The following is a 20748-nucleotide window of genomic DNA, read 5'->3' on the forward strand; positions in this document are numbered from 1 at the left end:
ATTCACTAAACCTCTGGCTTCCCATCAGTTTCAAAGGCTCATCTCCAAGCTTGGATCCATCAACCTACTGGATCCAGCTTGAGGGGGAGTATTGGATGTCATCAGTCATCATTGAAAGTAGGGTTAAAATATTAGAAAGTTTTTGTCTAGTGGTGTTGTTACTTTCGGTTCCCCCCTCACTTACTGTTTTTTATTCTTTGCTTTCGGCTCTTCATGCTGTAAAGCAAAAGCAGGATATTAGATTAAGTTTTAGAGGGATTGCATGTCATCATGATGTTGGCTTAGCTGCCATCTTCCCTGCTCTCTTCTTCACGTTTCTTCTTCCTTATATGCTGCAACTTGTAACAATTTTAGTCATGAAATAAATATATAAAACTTCAATATTATCTATTCTAAAATTGAGGAGGGATGTGACTGTAGCTTATCTACAGTGAAACCTTTGCCACTTGATTTCACGCTATTTACAACAATACTGGCCGAATTGCATGGGTTGGGAGGGTAATTCTCAAAATTTCAGAGGGTAATTTTGTCCATATGGCTTATCAGGGAGCCACTCGATTTCACGCTATTTACAACAAAGCCATCAGGTTTGGGCTGATATTGGGCCTCGGTTGGAAGGGCAATTTTGTCATGTGCGTTTGAGACGGATTGGGGTGGGTTTAGGTTTGCTGTCATTCAATGAGGGTTTCGGGGATGGGAGGCCATGCCTCCGAGAGAGAGAGAGAGAGAGAGAGAGAGAGAGAGAGAACGAGAGAGAGAGCGAGAGGGAAAAGTGGGGATCTCAGCGCCATTGCTGCAGATCCTCAATTTCATGAGTGGGAGAGATGTTTAGGGATTTTTTTCCCACTTTTTGAGGGACGGATGGACAGGGAGAGAGAGAGAGAGAGGGCAGAGAGCATGCTGTGCGTTTGCGTTTTCTGTGTGAATCTGAAGCTGCTGTTATCATCTTTTCTCAAACAGGCAAGCTCTTTGATTTCTCAAGCTCCAGGTACCAACCCTTACTCGATTTTCCCCAACTTGAACAAATATGACCAAGTACAGGACTTGATAACTTCTCTCTTTCTAAGAGAGAGAGTCTGATTTTGTATTTTGTTTGCAGGAAGCATCCTTCTTCGAGTTTTAGGGTTTCATTATGTGAGCTTCCAAGCTTTTTCTGGGTCAGGTATATAATTTATCTCTTTGGTGTTAATTTCTTTTTGTTTGGGTTTTTTGATTGTTTGTGCTTCGATTTTTCCCTGAAACTTAAAAAAAAAGAAAAGTAATAGTGATGATTAAATTTTGGCCTTTGGTTTGCATGTTTGGGTTTTTTACTGTAGGTGAGCAATTTTTTATTTTAGTGTTTTAATTAAAGGGCTAAACATTTGTCAGGAATACATATGTATGATCATGATTAATTTTTGGGTTTAATTTAGCTGTTTCAGTTTTTACTGTGGGTGAATAATTTTTTTTATTTTTGTTAAAACGCCAGAGATTAGTTTCTTCTTTCTTATGGTTGTGAATATATATATGTGAACATATAATATCTTCGTTTGGAGTGAATAAAAAAGCTTACTACGGTAAAATTATATTTGGTGGTACTTGAATATTAGCCCATGGTATAATCAGTTTCTACTCAAAGTCTAGAAATCAAAGGACCCCAAATTTGCCAGAAAACAAGTAGAGGTTGGTTACTAAGCTAAAAGAACAAGTGGTATTTTTTGGTTAATTGGTTGGGTTTTTGGATGGCTCTTCTGGGTTGTTGTTAATTGTATGTTTGAATTTGGCATCTATTTATCCAACGGATTAGTGAGCTAAAACTACGAGTGGGGTTGTTTTGATTTTTGGGTTGTTTAATTTTCTGTTATTTTATTGAATTGGATTTTATTCAATGGGGTTAGTGACCTAAAAGTGTAATTGGGTTTGTTTTGGTTTTGAATCTCAGAGTCTTACATATTTGATTGTTTATTGTATTTCTCCATCTAATGCATATGTGAAAATCATGAAGTTAGAAGATCTTGGCTTAATTCACTTTATAACTTACAGTGCATGCATGCTTCCAAGGTTAGAGGTAGAACACTGGAATGTCAACTTAAATTTATATATTGCTTAATTTGATTCCTCTGTTCTGTTAAAGCTCACAGAGATGGTGGGGAGGATGAATTACTTTATTTTTATTGTATTATAAATAGTCTGTTTTTTTTATTTCCCCCAAAAGTCCGCTTTGCTATTTAATCCTTCTTTGCAGGCAAGGATTTTAGGTTTGAATGCAAAATATTTCCTCAAAGTAGGAGGTTGTTGTTTGATGTCAATCAAGGTTTGTGTTGCCCTTATTATTGTTCTCAAAACTGCTAATATACTGTTTCAACTTATCTTTTTAGGCTATTCTGCCAGTTTTCACCCTTGAACATGTAGCGCATTACCTATAATTTCCCAGTGACTAAACTTTAGACCAAAACTTTTATAAATGGCCACTTTAACTAAATGTCGTATAACGTTTTGTTAAAAATTGTCACATTTTAGTAAGCTAATAAATTATTGGCATGCACGTATGGACCGAAAATTAGATGGAATGTTGTTGAACATGACGATTGGGGGAAATTAGGCATTTTGGTGTTTTCATTTTGTTTGTCGCATTTTGTTGTTCTTGCCTAATTGTGATTTAATTAGTTTTGATTTTTAACTTTGGATAGGTGCTGTTTCACATTTTGTGCTCATTTTGGAAGTGATTCATAGGTGCTCTGTAAAGGTTAGTCTTATACTCATTTTTAAAAAACTGTGCATGGTAGTTGTTAAATATTGTGGCGTTTTAAAATCCTTGCTTTTGTGGAGTCTCTGTTTTTTTTTTTCTTCAGATTTTGGGGCTTTTATTTGCAGGCTTCGAAGCTCTTTGTACTCAAGTAACATTGCCCTTGAGGTGAAATCTATGAATTTGACATATTGTTACTTAAATTTAATGAAAAGAATATTATGCTTGGTAACCTCTGTTGCATACCTGAGGTGAGAATTTTGCTTTTATAATTTTTATTTACTACATCTAATGATCTTATTTACGAATTGCAGGAAAAAGTTGTCATGTTAAGCAAACAATTGAGCCATTTAAAAAGTTTGGTGAGTATCTTATGTCTTGGTTTGTGTTCAAGCTTGGGTTTCTTAGTTAAGCATCAGTCAGTATATTGTCATTCATTTATTTAAGATGTGGTGGTATTGTTGATGACATGGCTATAAACACAGGATTTTTCATTTTTGGTAGAAAAATAAATTTAAATTGAACCTATTTTTGGTTTTTTGTGGTTGTGGATGTGGTGTATTGTTATAGCTTAAGAAGAAATTAAGAAAGTTTGGTCATTTGCTTCTCGACTTAAATTGGATTGGTTTTTTTAAAATTTTATTACATGGTGCTTTTAGTGATGTTGTTGCAGCTTTGAAAAAACAAATTTGAGGTTTTTATTTAGTGAGACAAATGAATTTTTTTTTGGTTAAAGAGGGGGTGGGGAAGAATAGAGAGGGAGGTAAATTGTGCTAATAGCTGCTTGAATAGGTTGTTAGTATATGGATTAGATTAGGAATTTTTTTATTACATTTTGTGATTGGGATCTAATTGCAGGTTTCGTGTTGTATGTCTCAATCTTTAGATATAAATTATTTGATTAATACATGCTGTTGGCTGATTTAAGAGCGCACACACTTATAATCTCTTTTAATACCATGTTAGAATGCGAACGTCCAACTCAAAACCAGCAACAATAATAAGTTGACAGTTGATCGTTTAAACTTATCTGCAAGGCTTTTTACTTTACAGATTTGTAGTTCATGCTCTTAACAGTTAGCAATGTATTTAGCAGTTTTTAAACATGAAGTAAATCTGTGTTTGAAATCTCACACTTGACCTGATTGGAGTCTAAGGTTTACAACTATATTATTTAATTGTTGAATTTTTCTTCATGGAATACCCTGCATTTTTCTGCCTTTTCTTTTTAGTGATTTTTTTACTCTTTTTTTTTTCTTAATGGAATACTCACATTTTTCTTCCGCTTCTTCTTTTGCTTCGGTGGCTGAAGCACCACCTTAATGGCCACATCAAAAGCAGCTTTCACATTCAATTTTATTCTCCCAAAAGCTACAAAAGTAGCTCCAATGATGGGTCGAGTAAGGTCCCTCAATCTATGATTCATTCTCGATCGTCCGTTCCCTTTTGCATGTCAAATGAGTGGCTGGATTTCGAAAACTAAGTTCAATTTTTAATTCGATTCTTTACTGTTAGCATAGATTGTCATCCTTTCTGCCTTTTGCTGTGAATTATTTCCGGATTTTGTTGCACTGTTAGGTCAGGTTTTGAGGGTTCCTTTATTTGGTTTTGGGAGTTCCTTTATTTGTTTCGTTTTCTCTCATTTTGTGGATGCATCTCTCTGTTCTGTGTATTGTTCTTAAGTAAGGTCCGTTTCCTTTATTTTTTTTGGGTTTTCAGTTCGTTAATCTATGACTCTGTGTTTAGATTTTACTATAAACTATTTAAATGTTTAATTTCCATTTGAAAACTTGGGGAGTTGTAGGTATGTTGTTTATGGAAGAAGCTCAGTCTCAAATCCCTCAAACAATCTCTTAGTTGCCACTTTGTTTTCGTAGGTTGTGCAACTTGATTTTCTCTATCCGTGTGAATTTGTGCCTTAGGTTATGTTTATCTGCTAAGTCTGTATTTTGGAAATGCTTATTTGATGAATGCACTGGTATAATTGATCAATAAAGTACTATGATCAGTGTGTTTCTGTGGAAGTGATTCATGAAGGTTCTGGATAACAGTTTTCGGGGTTAGATTTCTAAATCTATGGGATTTGCTGACAAAGAGTCTCTGATTTAGGGAGGGGGAGTGAGACAGAGAGAGGGAGTTCATGGTAATGGTGGAGGATGCGCAAGATAGCGAGAGCCCTCTGAAGGAGGCGCACGATATCCAGTCCCAGATTAAGAGTGCTATGCAGTCACGCGTCCCTTGCTTAAAAGAACTATCCGAGTAATCTCTCTCTCTCTCTCTCATTCTCTTCTCACTGAATTTGTGTGCTTTTCATGAATTTAATTTCAAATATTAGTTGTGATTTTTCTTTTCTTTTATGCCAGAATGTGTGGTATAAATTCATGCTGGATTGATTTGTACTCAAAGTTTGTAACTTTGATTTTTGTTTTTTAGGGTTTACTCATGCGTATTATAAATTAATTAAGGGCCACTGTGTAGACACAATTGTGTTTATGTGTGTGGTTAACTGTTTGATATGGTTTGTGTTCTTAGGATTGGCATGTTTAGTTGTTTTGTTTGGGGTTCGTGGGGATTTTTTGGGTCAATATATTCTGAAGTTGCATATAAAAGTTTAATTGCGGAGAACCAGTAGTAAATAACTCACGGTATAATGATTTAATAGTATATGAATTATATGTCATTCTGCTTCGTAAATCAAATTGCTAATGCAGTGTGTTTGATTTGTTTCCTCTTGGGGTACTTCTGAGGCTGGCTGCCAGCCCAACGCCACTGTAGAGATTATCACTTCCCTCCCCAACTTTTTACTAATCTCCATCTACTTCGTCTAATTATTTAAATGCCTTAATCTCTCTTTTTTTGCTTTTTTGTTTAGCTGTTAAACCACGTGCCTTACCTGCAGGTCATATATTTTGCCATCTTAACTTGAAGGGCGATATAAGTGTTAAATGCATGTTGCTTCTGTTTCTCAGGAAACAGAGCATTTTTTTGCAACTGTATCTTTTGTAATCAGCTCGGTTGAATGTATATAAAAGCCGAACTGCTCATCTTACCGACACCCTTCACTCATTTATCCCTTTTGTTCATTCATGATTATGTTGAATTCTTTTTTCAGGTTCACTGTCTTATTCATGTGGTTAAGGCTGGTGCATTCAAGTCCCGCAGCAACGCGCGGGCATTTTTGCTAGTGTAAACTAAAGTTGAATCGTCCATCGTGCTATTGAAATTGAATTGGTATCGTAAGGCATGGTTCTACATATTGAGGGCAACATATAATTCTTTTAAGCAACCATGTAATTAATCATTAATTTGAACATTAGCAACGACATTTGGATGTACAAAATTGCCGTTAACTGATACACTCACTAATATAAATGGATTCCAAATATAATTTTTGAGTGTGTAAGCGATTGTGTTAATTTTGTAATATTATTATTTTGTTTTTACCCCAAATAGTCTTAATATTTCAAAAGTCCTTATTTCAATAATTTATGTTAATATATGATGATCAATACGGTCCTTCGCGTTGTGCTTCACGTATCATGTCGTCTTTGTTGTTTAATTTTGTCAAAACTCGTATCGGCACATTAATTTCGCCATAACTTCTGTCAAACGTGGTGCATAAGTTGAGCCCACAGAGAGGATCCGGATCTCTTTCCACCTAATTCAAGATTCGAATCGTTGAAATTTGATTCAACAGCTACAAACTCAGGGGTCATTTTAAAAATGATAATAACTGTAGCGGTTGAATCAAATTTCAACGCTTGGATCCCAGATTAGATGGATTATGAGGAAAGGACCTGAGCCCACAACTCTAATCGGTGTCACGTGGATTATAGAAACCCTTACACTATGTTTGGATGATGAAAATAAACTTGAAATTTGAATTAAAGTCAGAATTTATAAATTGACATGCACAAATTTCCTTGTTTGGATTCATAAACATAGAAATTTAGAATCTTCGCGTAGAAAAAAAAAACTTGGAATTCGAGACCTTCAATTCCTAAGTTTAAATTCCATGTAAATAGGTGTCATTTCCTAAGTTCTACGATTAAAAGTTTAAAAACAATAAATTACATATTCAATTCCATTGTTCTTTTATTTTAATCGAACAAAAAAATTCACAAATTTTATAGAATAAAATTTTATTATTTTGATTTCCGTCATTTTAAAATTTATTAATAATCTTAAATTTCTTTCGCTAAACATAATGTTAAGATATTATAACTGAAAAACCAGAACCTCTTTCTCTTTGTCCTCCATGGCCACTTAACCATTCCAACCTCAGAAACTTGAGAAAATATCCTCCATGGCTTCCCTTCAACCTTCATTCTTCTCTTCCCTCAGCACCATCCCTTCCACCAAACCCACTCTCTTCCTCTCCATAAACCCTAACAAACCCCACCCTTCAAAACCATTCAAACTCTCCTTCTCCCTGAACCCACCCAACGCTGAATCTTCACAACCCACCTCGCCAAATTCACCCGAAACGACGCCTGAAGCCGAGCCGGGTCCCGTCGACCCTGTCAAGCTCGCATTGGCGAACGCCAAGGCGTACAAGAAGTCGGTGCAGATGAACAAGAATTTGAAAATTGAGAAAAACCCTGCTGAGGATAGTGGTGGAATTGCTGGAAATGGTGGGAGTTCGGGTTCGGATGGTGGGGCGAAAGAACTGCCTGCTTCGGTTAAGATTGCAATGGAGAAAGCTAAAGAGTATAAGAAGAGTAAAGGCACTGTGGGTGGTGGTGACATCAATGCTGGGGAGAACAAAGGCACAATTTCAGGTAATCTTTTCAAATTTCAAGTTTTTTGCTTTTCTGTCTTTTTTCTGAGCAATCCGCTGGAGTTTTCGAAGGCGGTACCAAATATGAAATGCCATTGAAGGTTCTGCTGAAGAATGACATATGCAGTTTATAAGGTGGGGTAAGAATTAGTGTTTGAATTGTTTTTTAGGTTTGAAGACAAGTGCTGGTGGAAATTCGGGGAAAGAGGTAGTGGAAAAGAAGGCGAAATTGTCAGTTTCAAGCATTGATTTTGTGGGACTCGGCTTTGCGGATAAGAAGGAGGGCAGAGGACTGCCCGCTGGGTTAGTTCCAATATCGGACTATATTCCAGAAGGGGGCTCTCCTGATGTCGAGTTTATAGTGGGGGACACTAGAAATTTCGATGCAGGGCCACGGCAGACAGAGCAGACTCAAGGAGATAATCCAGACCTGTACAAGCCAAAAGTTTCTTCGTGGGGAGTATTTCCTAGACCGAACGACATTTCCAAAACGGTATATGACAGTTGATCTCAGAAATGGTGTTACACAAGTCTGCTTGATACATTGTTGGCATATGGCATTTCTTGTATGTATAGTTGTTTTTTGGGGCTTAATTTGGTCTCCACTGCCACATGCTGGGTGCTTGTTGTTAGGTTTTTCGATTATATGATTTTGGAGGATTTTTTGGTATTAATTTGACCATGAATTGAAATTATTTATTTGAACCAAGCCAAATGGTTTCTTTCCTGAAACTCTGCATTTTTAAATGCTATCACCGTCAATGCATTCACTATGATAAACTTCTGCACGGTGAGATGTCCATTTATAGTGTAGTTTTCAAATTGGAAGTATTAGGGCATCTCCAATGGGAAAATGCAAATTTGAGATGCAAAAACCGTATTTCCGGCAGATGTAAATGAAGGTTCTACTTCAATGGGTGAGATGTAAATTTGAGGTCCCATGTAATTTTCTCTCTTTGATTAGTAGGACCCATCACCAAAAGATGTAAAAAAGAATGTAAATTTATGTTTTTATTTACATCTTCTGTCGAAGATGGATAATTTACATTCCTCCATTGGAGAATTTTGCAGCAAAGAAATGATGTGAAGTGTCCATTTCAAGGCATTTTGCATATCCCATTGGAGATGCTTTTACTGTAGTAGTGATACAGCTGCTGTTACTGTATTTCAGTATTTGGGGGATCAGCTTGAGAATATACTTTCTCTAATAGGGTTTTCTTCTCTGTTCAGTTTGGAGGTGGAAGAGTTATACGCCCAGGGCAAGTGCTGGAAACAGCTGAAGAAAAAGCAGCTAAAGAAGCACGCACAAGACAATTAGTAGCTGCTTACAAGAGTACAATGGGGTTGAACATTGATCCAAAGCTAAGAGCTGAATGCGAGAAGGTTTGCTTCTATTGATATATTTCCTTTTCTACATGTATATATTTCCATTTCTTCATAGCTTGACATCAATGGTCTTGTAAAACCCTCATCCAAACATACCCTCTGGGTGTTAGAAGTGGGTTTAGAATTAAGTTAAAAGTCCCATTCTAGTGATGATAGGTTTGGTGTTGTATGTAATGCCACTGGTCTAGAGCTGAACTAAACTAGATGTTGGAATTGTTCATGAGTCCAGTAAAACTATTTGTAAAGAATAAAAAATAAAGTGATGGCTCTCTAGTCTCTATAAAAGGAGCATAGATACTGGGTTTCAGGTTCAAATACCTCCAGATTTCAATTGGTACTGACCGATGTAGGAAATTAAGGGATATATCTATCATTAAATTTCTGTGAAATAATAAATGATTAGTTGATTCCAAGCCTGTACATACATTCTTCTAATGATCTTAGGATTCCGTGATTTATGGACACCTTAGTAGTAGAATACATTAAGAATTTATGACTTATAGGTTTTCCATTAGAAACAAAACAGACTCTTGGGCTAGTGCAGCTGCATACATCCCATTATTGACCACCCAAGGTCCCAAGTTGGTCCAAAACTGTTCATTTATGCCAAATATTGACATCTTGCTCTTCACAATCTTTAATTCATCTCATATTAATGAATCCAATACTACATTGTCATTTCCTCAAATTAATAATTTTACATGCAGGCGTTAAAGGATGGCGACTCATTGATGAATGTTGGAGAGCTTAAGGAAGCATTAATCTATTATCAGAAGGTTATGGATAAGTTACCATTTAAGGTAATGCTGCTGTAAATTATCTGAGCTGATTGCATATATAAAAAATAAATTAATAATTTTGCTGCAAACATATTTGGACAATGAGTATTTTGTACCATGCATAAATGATACGCTACTTGCGTTAAAAAAACCACGTTCCTTCATAACAACCAACAATGATCCTAAATCTTCTATCCAAAATCGCTAACTTTTAGCCATTGATGCAGTTAATAATCAAGGATAATAAATCAGTTTTCATCACTTCCATAAAACTTTGGCAGTATGCGTACACATTTTTATACCCATCCCACCCCTTTCTCCAATTTTCTCTTTCCTTTCGTTGTTTCTGGACAATGAATAACTGATTGTTCCTTATATCAGTGCATTTTTCATGCAAAAATTGTTTTCACAGAGTGAGCTTCATGGGTTGGCTGCTTTACAATGGTCCATTTGTCTAGACTCCCTCAGCAGGTATATTTCTATTTTGAGAAGTTGCTCTGTCTAATCATCTCATGGGAGAGTTTACTACGCATTAAGTTCTTTCTATAAAAGTTGAAAATTTTGTATTTTCGGTCAGCTTTTATAAAGTTTCAAGACATTTTTGGTATCAAAATCATAAGCTTGCATCTCAGTATGGAATTATTCTTGTGTCTTCGTCCTTGTTTCCATTTTTGGATGTTTAAATGCTCTATGAAGTATGATGATGTATCATTTCTATGTTTATTCAACTTGTTTGGGAGTAATAATTCTTCAAACGCTAACAATTTGGTGTTTGTCAGGAATTTACTTGCTTGATTTGGAAATTTGTAAATTTCTTTGCTCTAGTAACCATGAATATTACTGCCGCCAAGGTTCTCAAATTAACAGTGGTGAGAATTAAGTAGTTGTTTAGAAATGAATCAAAAGCATAAGAAGAAAAGAGAAATTAATAAAAGGAGAGTATCATTTACCAGATAGAGGTAAACAATGCAGCTATTTGGAGTGGGTACATGACTTCTTGACCGTTCATTACTACCTTATTCTGTGTCATATTATTGGTAAACAAGGCCTTCCTGTATAACATAGACCATGATTTGGTTATAATTATTCATTTGGGTATGAACTTGGCACATCCTAAGTAAAGATGGGGAGTTTCTGACTATTGTTAGCTTTTCGTACCACAATACCCAAGGGTTTTAAACAGTAGTTGTGGTTGATAGGTCAAAGGAAGCTCAAGTTATGTACGAGAAGCTTCAGTCCCACCCAACTCCTAGAGTAAGTAAGAAGGCGAGGCAATTTGTGTTCAGCTTTCAGGTAACTATAATTGGATCTGTCATTCATCTAGCACCTGTAATTACAAGACAGCTCCAAAGAGCTCTATTCTTCAAACTAAGCATTCAATCCTTAAAAAAAAAGTTGAGCAACTATGACTTTGACACCTGATATGATACCTATATTGTAGGCATGCGTTTTCTGTCATAACATGTTAGGGTTATTCCATGTCCTAAGATTCGAATGCCAGTTTGAAATAGTAGCCTATATCTGATGGGGATTCTTACAAATAGTTTTTTCACATTTCAAAGTGACCATTTCGTGTGCATATTGCTGGATTGTTGCTTTCATTTCCATCATAAGCTATATGGAACTTGTTCATCTTCCAGGCCATGGAAATGTTGAGGCTTACGAAGAACTCACCTTTGAAGAACACTGGCTTCCAGAATTATTTTGAAGCTTTCATAGAAAACAAATCGGACTACGTGCTAAAAGAGGATGAAGTAGAAGTAGGTACACTGAATCAAACTCTACCATATATCATTTTTCTTGTTTCCCCCATCCTTTTGGTGCTACTCATTGCTATACAAAAGAGAATATAAAGTAGGTTACCATATACAGTCTTATTACTAGCGGGACAAAATCAACAACTTGTCATTGTAATTGTATATATCCAAAGATATTATTTGGCATTACAGTTACTGAGGAGTATATTCCATAAATGTCGGCTTCGTATTTAGCTTATGGCCCATTGCTTTTATTTGTAAAATGCGACTTTGTAGCTGAGTGAGTATGAATATTTGTTCGTGTACGTGACGTACTTTGTTCATTCCGTCTTCCCTCCTTATCAATAATATGAAAGCTTAAAATACCGTCTACTTGTTATGGTCTCTGCATTTAGCTTTCGTGCATTTACATGCATTGCGCATCTCAACCTTTTAATAGTTAGTTAACAAGTTAACAGCCACTCCTCCCCGACCGGCGACAACCCCACCTTCTACTTGTTAATAGTTTACATACTTTGTTAAGGTAGGGCTCGTTCAAGTTAATTTACGGTAGAGTTTTCGCTCACTGAATTGCAGATAATTTCAGACTGCAGAGATGCAAGATTTTTATGCAGATGGTGAATAAGCTTAGTTGGTTTTATGGCTGATAAGCTTTTTCTTCTGTTTTTAATTATTTTTAATTGATATAGACTTAATGGTGTTAAATCGGAATTAACTATTAAGTTTGACGAGTCATGTTTTAAGTATTTAGATTATCAAAATAATTGAATTTTAGCGAAATGTGTGTAAATTCATAAAAGCTAAATGTAGGGACTCGAGATTCGCAAGACATGTAGGTCGATTTCTTGCATCTCCATTCAACCCTAATCTTTGATTATGGCATAATTCTACCTCGAAACGAATAATGACATGTCTTAGCTGTATATATAGTGACATGTAAAGCTCTGCCGACAAAACCAATTGTTCTTATTTTGTTCTTGTCCAAATAATTCAATAAGTGGTATCATGATTTCGGAAAATTCTACAATATTACGTTGTATTCAATGCAACATAATATAAATGAGTAAAATTTACATAAACTAATCTTATACCATTATAACCTTCATCTACTCCAGTAATCCGGGTGAGGAGGTCACAAGAATGATTTCATTATGGCACTATCCCTCCTCATTTACAATTATTCAGTTTTTTAACAAATTATATTATCTACACTAAGGGGGAGGGGTTTTAGTGAGGGGTGGACTTAGCCTCACAATAGTTAGCAATAATGTGGTTTAAATTCGCATTTGGCAAGAACCAAACTTAAGACATTTCACTTACAAGTGAAAATGAATACCACTAGACCTAGTATTAAGTGGCAACAATTATTCATATTTAATTTACTAAAAAAGATACCGAGGGACTGCATACTGAAAAAAACTACATATTCTCAAGACAGCTGCAAATATAACAAGTCACTTAATGTATAATCTACATATTCTTCTGAAAATGATTTTCGCACATCATTTTCTTTCTGACACCTTTTTATTTCCGTAGCATTTAGATTGAATAAACTAAAAGAGAAAATAGTGAGCTTATCATTTTTTAAAGAAAACAACATATTTCATTTATTAACGAGGCAAAGTATTACAATCAGATGAAAAATATGGCCAGGAATCTGAAATGTGAAGATAGTGGGAGATCATGTGAGAGAAAAAAGCTCTCAAAACAATTAATTGTGGTATATTAAAATTGCCATGCTTTTTATTAGACACTGTAAAGGACATCGGGGCTTCAAATCGCCTCGCGATCCAAAACCACGTACGTATCTGCTTCAACATTGGATCCAACAAACTCAAATAACGTACCTGCATGGCTGCATTACTTTGGGGAAAGGGATCATCTCTAGATCCATTCCACTTAATCCTCCTCATCAAATAATTCGGATTCTTGAAATTTGATTCAACGGCTACAAACAGGGTCCTACTCCAAAAGTTAAAATAACTTTAGCTGTTGCATCAAATTTCAAGGATCCGAATTGTTTGATAAGGAGGATTATGTGGAAGAGAGGATCCCTTTCCTTACTTTGGCATGGAAAGTGTTGGAATTTATTAGTTTATTTAGGAAGTAAATTAGAGATTCGAATTGATTTTGTACTAGGGTTTCTTTTTTATATTTTATGCATTAGGATTTTTCAAGTTTATGTCAACTATAATTTGCAATTTAGTTTGAGAATTAAGTTACTCATATGCACTTCTCAGTTTGTAATCGTTTTGATATTCTTATTTGTTTGATTTCCATTTAAAAATATTCGGTATAATAATTTGTTTGATCGTCCGTTCTGATACTCTAATTTTCAATTGAAATACTACATCAACCACACAACGACCAAACTCACTTGAACCATATAAGAGACTAGAAGATTATAAAAATTCATATGAAGCGAGGTGTAAAAACACAGTCAACTCACAAAGTCACAACAGTACTATACTTTCTCAATAAAGATACACGTATTGTATTTCGTTATCGTACCGTTGTGATCAACTATATTACTAAAGAAAATGTAAAAGAAACCATATTTTTATGCCAAATCGTGATCGTTGTACCATTTTATGTGAGAATAAACATTTTTCACTCTCTACTTTAGGTTTACAAAATTCTCAACTTCCCCGTATATATCCCCATTTACAGCACACTGTCGTCTAAATGTCTATCATTTCCAAGTCAGCTAGGATAAGGACGACCTCACAGCCAATCATTTTGCCTTAGAGACGTGGAGATGACAAACCAGAGGGTGCCATGTGGCAAAGATTTGTTGGCTCTGTGCACGGCTGGGTAATTTCAGTCTAACCTAGACACAAGCACTATAAATAACACTGGTATTGCTGCCGTCAAGGCTCAGAGTGCGCCGTACCTCGTATAGAGCAGTAGGGTTTCTTTTTATCTTTTGATCATCCTTGTTCTCAAATGTTTAGAACAGATGGTGGGTATTCCAAGAACCCTTCTGTTCCTCGAAAAGAAGAGAGTCAAATGCAAACCCTAATTTCCCTTTCAGATCACGACGCTTTACGTCGAATCGAATCCATGATTTACCAGAAAAAGATCCCTTGTGTTTGTACTCGTCGAGAATAATATTGCAACTATTCATTCTGCGTGCATCAAGGAGACCGTGATTCCGAAGTTTGATCATGTAAGTTCTAATTCAGATGCTGTTGTTTCCATTTTGCTTTTGGGAGTATTAGGGTATTAACTAGTATAAGAATTCATTTGGAGGAATCAAAATATGTCAGATTTTTGGTTATGTGATTTGTAACATGATCCCTAATATAGATAACTTATATAAACTGATGCAGGCAGTGAATGGTTTGCTCAGGGGAGGAGGGACCTCGAGTTCAAGCGAGGATCTGCATGTGTTTGAAGGAGGAGTGGTGGGGCTGCTACCGTTTCCGCCGTCGAAGAAGCGGTATCGGAGGAAGTTTACTGTGGAGCAGAAAGAGAGGATGAGGGTGGAGGATTCAGAAGCTGGCTGAGAAAAAAGTGGAGTGATTTGGGTGGAGGTTTGGAATTAAGAAGCAGGAGCTTAGCTAGGGTTTGGATGCACAACAAGAAGTGAGATTTGGGAATGTGGAGGGAGAGGAAGGGGAAGTAGCTGATCAAGATTAAGGGGGCGTTTGTTGCGCCAGATTATCTCGGACTGGACTAGCTTCAAGGACTAAGCTGGACTGGCTTAGACTAGACTAAGCTGGACTAACTTAATGAAGCGTTTGGTGCAGTGTTGGACTAAGAAGCTGGATAATAACAAATTCTAATATTATATTATTTAATATATAAATTATTAATATTTTATTATGATCTAGGTGACCGGAGATGACGAGGAGTCTATCGGGAGTGGTTGTTGAGCATGACGATGACGAGAGATGATAGTCTTAGCTAGTCCTATGGTTATTGGGGGGTCTCGCTAAGACCTCTTAGTGAAGGGTTTTGTCCATGCTAGTCCCCTTTAGTCTCATTAATGTTAGTCCCAGTATGGAACAAACACAGTATTTGACTAACAGCTAGTCCAGTCCAGTCCCACTTAGTGAGGGTACTGACAAAGAATTAAGAGGGTTAATTAAGTGAGATTTGTAAAAGTTCATAATGTGTAATACCCTTTTAATTATCGAATCAATGATTTACCAAATGATTGTAACCTTTCAATTATGTAATAACATATCAGTTTTTCATTTGGAACTAGCATATGGGCACGCAGAAAATATGTGTGAAAGTTTTTTATTTCTGTTTTTAAAATGGGAGGAGAAAGGAAGAGAGTAAGAGAGAATGTGGGATTGAGGAGAGAAGGGAGGGAACTTTATTTTTAATTTTTAATTAGAGGTTTGTTAAAATCACATGTACGTGAGGTTTTAAAAAACAACAAAATTTTAGTTGTGTAAAATTACATTATTGCTTATATTTCTTATTTATGTTCAGTTTTAATTGAAGGGTTATAATGGTAATTTTATGGGATTTGGTTGACAATGAAGGGTCTATTAATATGTACTTTAGATAATTAGAGTTAACTGCTCCATTTTCTCGCATTTGTAGCTTTTCTACTTTTGATTTTATATATTTTTTGTGTTAAGTACCTTGACTTGTTTTCAGGTCAGTAGTTATTTATCACTAATCATATTACATGTTAGTATTTTATTTTTTTCTCATTAGATTTGGGTTATTAATTAATTTTTTTTCTTTTAATGCTATGAATTTTGTGGATCTCATCCTCCCTATATATAAGGAATTCCATTAAGTTTTGTCAAAAAATATACTATGAATAAGTTTTCAATTAATAAATTCACACAATTATACTTTTATTTTTTCACTTATTTTTATAGTTTTGTAATTTTATGGACATGCTTTGAGGTACTTTTGCCTGTATAGTTATTTGGTTATATGGTACGTTTAGTTTTGTATAACATGAGTACATTTGGATTTTAGTAGCATACATTTCTAGTATGTTTATGGTACATTTGAATTTTAAACATACTACAAAATTGATACGTTTATGATAAATTTGAGTTTTGATTCATGACATTTAATTGTGTTGAAGGGATTATTTTTATTACTGTATCAAAACAAAAATAAAGTCGCCCTTAATTGAAACTTAAGTATTAATTTTTTTTCTTGACATGCCGTTTACGGTAGGACAAGATTAAATATGAATTTCACAAAATTAATTTCCTAGATATTATAGGAAATTAGTTGTAGCTGGACAAATATGGGTGTATTAAAATTATTGGCATTTGGTGTAATTTCATATCCAAAAAAGGTTTAGTAAAATCTATTTGGTGCCACATTAATAGGAAGCATTTTAATCAAAATTCTAAAACACATAAATGTTTAAATTTACTTATTTTTTATTTTTTATTTTTTTTGAATTTGTTACATCCTAAATTAGAATTATGGAGAGGGGGAGATTCTGTAATTCCTAATTTTCGTTCTACAATACTAAGGAACTATTGAGAATAAATCTCACATTGGAAGCTTAAATACTTTTTACTTGTTATATATAGTCCCTACATTTAGCTTTCGTGCATTTATAACATGCATTTCGTTACATCTCAACCTTTATAATAATCACTTGCGTAGCCATACCAAAGGCTACGGTGGGCTGTAGCCCAAGGAGGGTTTGTGGCAATATATATATATTTTTGTGTATTGTCTAATATAATAGACAAAAAGAAGTGCAAGAATAATTATTTTTAATGAAACTAGCACAATGAGTATTTAGCACAATTAAAAATATAAAAATTACCATGGAAATTGTGATGTTATTTTGTTCATGATTCAATCGACTTTATATTAGTTTCAATCAATTTTTATTAAGATTGCCTTTACTTCTACTTTAATTTTTTTTTTTTTTGTAAGTTTTCCATCTTCTTCTTGTGTTTTCATCTAAATACATGTGATATTTGTTGATTCATTGTAATTTTTGCAGTTTGCAATCGCGAAGGTTATTGAGTTTATGCCTAACAAATTTTAAGTATACTAGAAGTTAAACTTAAACTTTTGCATACAATACGTATGTAGCAAAAAAAAAACTTTTGATTTTAGGATATCTTACAACTCAAGACATGACACATCAAATTTAATATTAACTCCAAGTTAACATCCTCAAGTCTGAATAAAAACGAAACAATAAACAAAAGGTCCAAAACTTATAAACGCCTTGATGCCAGCTGACCTTTACGGCTGATAAGTTTTTGATTTTCTGTTTTGATTATTTTTAAATTTATAGACTTAATGTCATTAAATCAGAGTTAACTATTAAGTTTGACGTGTCATGTTTTAAGTCATTAGATTATAAAAATGATTGAATTTAATGCAACATAATACGAATGAGTCAGATTTAAATAAACTAATCTTATACTGTTATAACTTTCATCTGCTTAGTAATTCGGCTGAGGAGGGTCACAATATGTGTGATTTCATCATAGCACTATCCGTCCTCATTAACAGTTATTCATATTTAATTAACTAAAAAGGATAGAAGAGACTACATGATGAAAAAATATATATATTGTCAAGACGGCTACAAATAAAACAAGTCACTTAATGATAAACTACATATTCTTCAAGAAAATGATCTCGCACATCATTTTATTTCTATACACCTTTCTTTTTTTTGTCGAACTTGAACAATTAAAGAAAAAAATAGTTCCCGTGATTTTTTCTGAGAAAAAAAGTACAATATTAATTAAATAGATTGAAGTGTACAAAATAAGAGGATAGCGATGCATACATGGGTCTCGATAAATAGACAAAGCATAATAATCATAAATGAAAAATATGACCACAAAAATCTGAAAATACAAAATAATAATCACAAATGCTGCAATAATGTGAAATGTGAAAATAATGGGAGATCATGTAAAAGCTCTCAAAACAATTAATCGTGGAATATGAAAAACGCCTTGCTTTTTTATATAGACACTGTAAAGGACATCGGGGCTCCAAATCACCTCGTGATTCAAAACCACAGTTCAACGTTGGATCCAACAAACTCAAAGAACGTACCTGCAGTACTTGGATTTGGAAAGTGTTGGAATCTATTAGTTTATTTAGGAAATTAATTAGATATTTGATTTTGTGTTAGGTTTTTTTAATTTTATTTTATATATTTTTTAAATATATTTTATGCATTAGGGTTTTTTTAGGTCCATGCCAACTATTAGTTTAAGAATTAAGTTAATTAAAATGAAGCGCTCAGTTTGTAATCATTTCAGTATTCTTGTTTGTTTGTTTTCAGTTAAAAATATTTAATAGTTTTTGTTTGTTCGTCCGTTTTGGTACTTTAATTTTCAACTGAAAGTACTATATCAACCACACAAACGACCAAACCCACCTATCGCATATAGGGAGACTAGAAGATGATAAAAATTCACATAAAGCGAGACTGTAAAAACATAGACAACTCACAATGGTATTATACTTTCTCAATAGAGATACAATTGTATTTCATTGTACCATTGTGATCAACTATTGTTTGGGTTAATATTTGAACATTGGACTTAAATGAAGGAGAGCCCAAGGGTACCAAATTAAAGGGGACTTGCCCGAAGCCCAGCACCGAGCCCAATGGAAAATTGAAGCCTTCTCAGCCAAGTTACAAGCCACGTGCTTACCATTGAAGTGACAAGTGATGGAGACTAATCTACTACTAGCCAAAGAACACTTTTTAGTGGTATTACAAGTAAAAAGCTGATGACTCATTACCTTCCAGGTGCTTTCGGGCAAGAGCAAAAGTCACAGCAGTCGGGCTAATTTGCCTATAAAAAGAAGAAGAGGCCCCAAGGACAAGGGCACTCAACCAATGAAACAAATAAACATACAAATTCTGCTCTCAAGCCAGATTTGCATCCAAAAGTTGAAATCAACTCGGATTCAGTCATTTTTAGCGATAAGCTATCTCTTGTCTAAGTATAAAAGCTCTGCTATTTCCCTTAGTGGCGTAGTATCGATTCCCTTGTGTAAACTTATTTACCATCCATCCCTTTTTAGCATATAAACCCCTGTAAATTCAAAGAGAAGTGACTGCAAGAGGTTCAACCTTTCCAGACAAGGTGAAATCTTGCCCAAAGCTCTTTGTTTGCCTTTTGAATTTGTAGATCTATTACTTAATGCATTCTCCAGTATGTATTCAAGTTATTTCCATCAGTTTTCCTATTTTAAGAGTCCCATTTACATTTGGATCTGGTTAGTTTAATGGGTATGTTATCATTAAAACCAATCAAGAACTAAGTAAATGGCTTAAGGGGATTTGGACTCCCTTCACTCGAACATACAAGATCATGAACTAAAAGTCCTTGTTTACAAGGCAAGAAAAAGAACTTAATGTGGACTTAACTCATCCACAACAATCCTTTGATAACAAGAAGTTTGAAGTAACTTGGAGCGCAAGTAATCGACTTAAAACACATTTGTTCTACATCTGCTATATTGAGATAGCAATGGCACGCCTAGCACTTAGTTAGTTTTGATTGCGAGCCTCAAGGCCTACACCTAAGGCCCCACAAAGGCACATTTCAGAACTAACTTTGTTATTTTCTTGTAGCTTATCAACAAGCAAGAGCCTCGACTACACATCCAAAGTGCTAATCCCTTAGGGAGTTGTGCTGAGGTCCGATGAACCTTTTCCAGAGAAATCTTTGCTTGAACAACTATATGACTAAAGAAAATGTTAAAGAAACCATGTTTTCAGACCAAATCGTGATCGATGTACCATTTTACCTGGCAATAAACATTTTTCATTTTCTACTTTAGGTTTACAAAATTCTCAACTTCCCAATATTAATCTTTTTTCCTACAGCAGTACTACTATACCGTCAGCTTAAATCCTCATTTACGTACATTGTCGTCTATATATCTATCATTTTCCAAGTCAACTAAGATAAGCACAACCAATCATTTTACCTTCGAGACGTGGAGATGGCAAACCAGGGGATGCCATGTGGCATATATTTTGGCTTTGTGCACAGCTGGGTAATTTCAGTCTACACAAGCACTATAAATAACACTGTTAGTGGTGTTGATGCCGTACCTCGTACACATCAGTAGGGTTTCTTTTATCTTTTGACTGGGACTTGGATTCTCTGCCTTCCCATTTCGGTACCCTTCCCGTGCCCTCCCATTTCGGTACCCTTCCCGTGCCCTCCTGTTTTGTGTGGTCACGGTTAATTCATGTTAACATTTTATATTGTTTTTTATAAAAATAATAAGACAAAAAATAATAATAATATAAAATATTGACGTGGCTTAACCGTGACCACACAAACAGGAGGGCACGGGAAGGGCACCGAATTGGAAGGG

General features: G+C 34.9%; 2 protein-coding genes and 2 long non-coding RNA genes across 11 annotated transcripts; all 4 read left to right on the forward strand.

The window, feature by feature from the left end:
• Positions 1 to 726: 726 nt before the first annotated feature.
• LOC103438353 (uncharacterized) lies at positions 727 to 4350 on the forward strand. 4 transcript variants are annotated; one of them, XR_003770239.2, is made up of 7 exons: positions 727 to 988; positions 1100 to 1162; positions 2225 to 2293; positions 2670 to 2725; positions 2854 to 2893; positions 3040 to 3087; positions 4038 to 4095. XR_003770239.2 is itself a non-coding variant. In XM_029096246.2 (7 exons), the coding sequence occupies exons 1-6, from the start codon at positions 862 to 864 to the stop codon at positions 3056 to 3058; spliced, it is 396 nt and encodes a 131-aa protein (XP_028952079.2). In that variant the 5' UTR covers positions 727 to 861; the 3' UTR covers positions 3059 to 3087; positions 4038 to 4095. The 4 variants fall into 4 exon arrangements, 3 of the variants coding, with proteins under 3 accessions (XP_028952079.2, XP_028952077.2, XP_028952081.2); XM_029096246.2 differs by having other exon boundaries at positions 2832 to 2893; XM_029096244.2 differs by lacking the exon at positions 2854 to 2893 and having other exon boundaries at positions 4038 to 4350.
• A 482-nt stretch (positions 4351 to 4832) lies between these two features.
• On the forward strand, positions 4833 to 5965 carry LOC114822132 (uncharacterized). Its single transcript, XR_003770266.2, has 3 exons — positions 4833 to 4984; positions 5625 to 5746; positions 5838 to 5965. It is a non-coding gene; the product is annotated as an uncharacterized lncRNA (long non-coding RNA).
• Positions 5966 to 6930: 965 nt separating this feature from the next.
• Positions 6931 to 12383, forward strand: LOC103415751 (uncharacterized). 5 transcript variants are annotated; one of them, XM_029096236.2, is made up of 8 exons: positions 6931 to 7506; positions 7676 to 7998; positions 8736 to 8888; positions 9599 to 9691; positions 10083 to 10141; positions 10870 to 10963; positions 11311 to 11434; positions 12004 to 12383. In XM_029096236.2, exons 1-8 carry the CDS (start codon positions 7032 to 7034, stop codon positions 12072 to 12074), a joined length of 1392 nt encoding a protein of 463 aa, XP_028952069.1. In that variant the 5' UTR covers positions 6931 to 7031; the 3' UTR covers positions 12075 to 12383. The 5 variants fall into 5 exon arrangements, 4 of the variants coding, with proteins under 4 accessions (XP_028952069.1, XP_070666191.1, XP_008352267.2 ...); XM_070810090.1 differs by having other exon boundaries at positions 11311 to 11430; XR_003770234.2 differs by lacking the exon at positions 10870 to 10963.
• A 1918-nt stretch (positions 12384 to 14301) lies between these two features.
• Positions 14302 to 15035, forward strand: LOC139193960 (uncharacterized). Its single transcript, XR_011578548.1, has 2 exons — positions 14302 to 14596; positions 14760 to 15035. It is a non-coding gene; the product is annotated as an uncharacterized lncRNA (long non-coding RNA).
• The last annotated feature ends 5713 nt before the right edge of the window (positions 15036 to 20748 follow it).

Source organism: Malus domestica, chromosome 02 (assembly GCF_042453785.1).
Source record: "Malus domestica chromosome 02, GDT2T_hap1".
Lineage (NCBI taxonomy): Eukaryota > Viridiplantae > Streptophyta > Magnoliopsida > Rosales > Rosaceae > Malus > Malus domestica.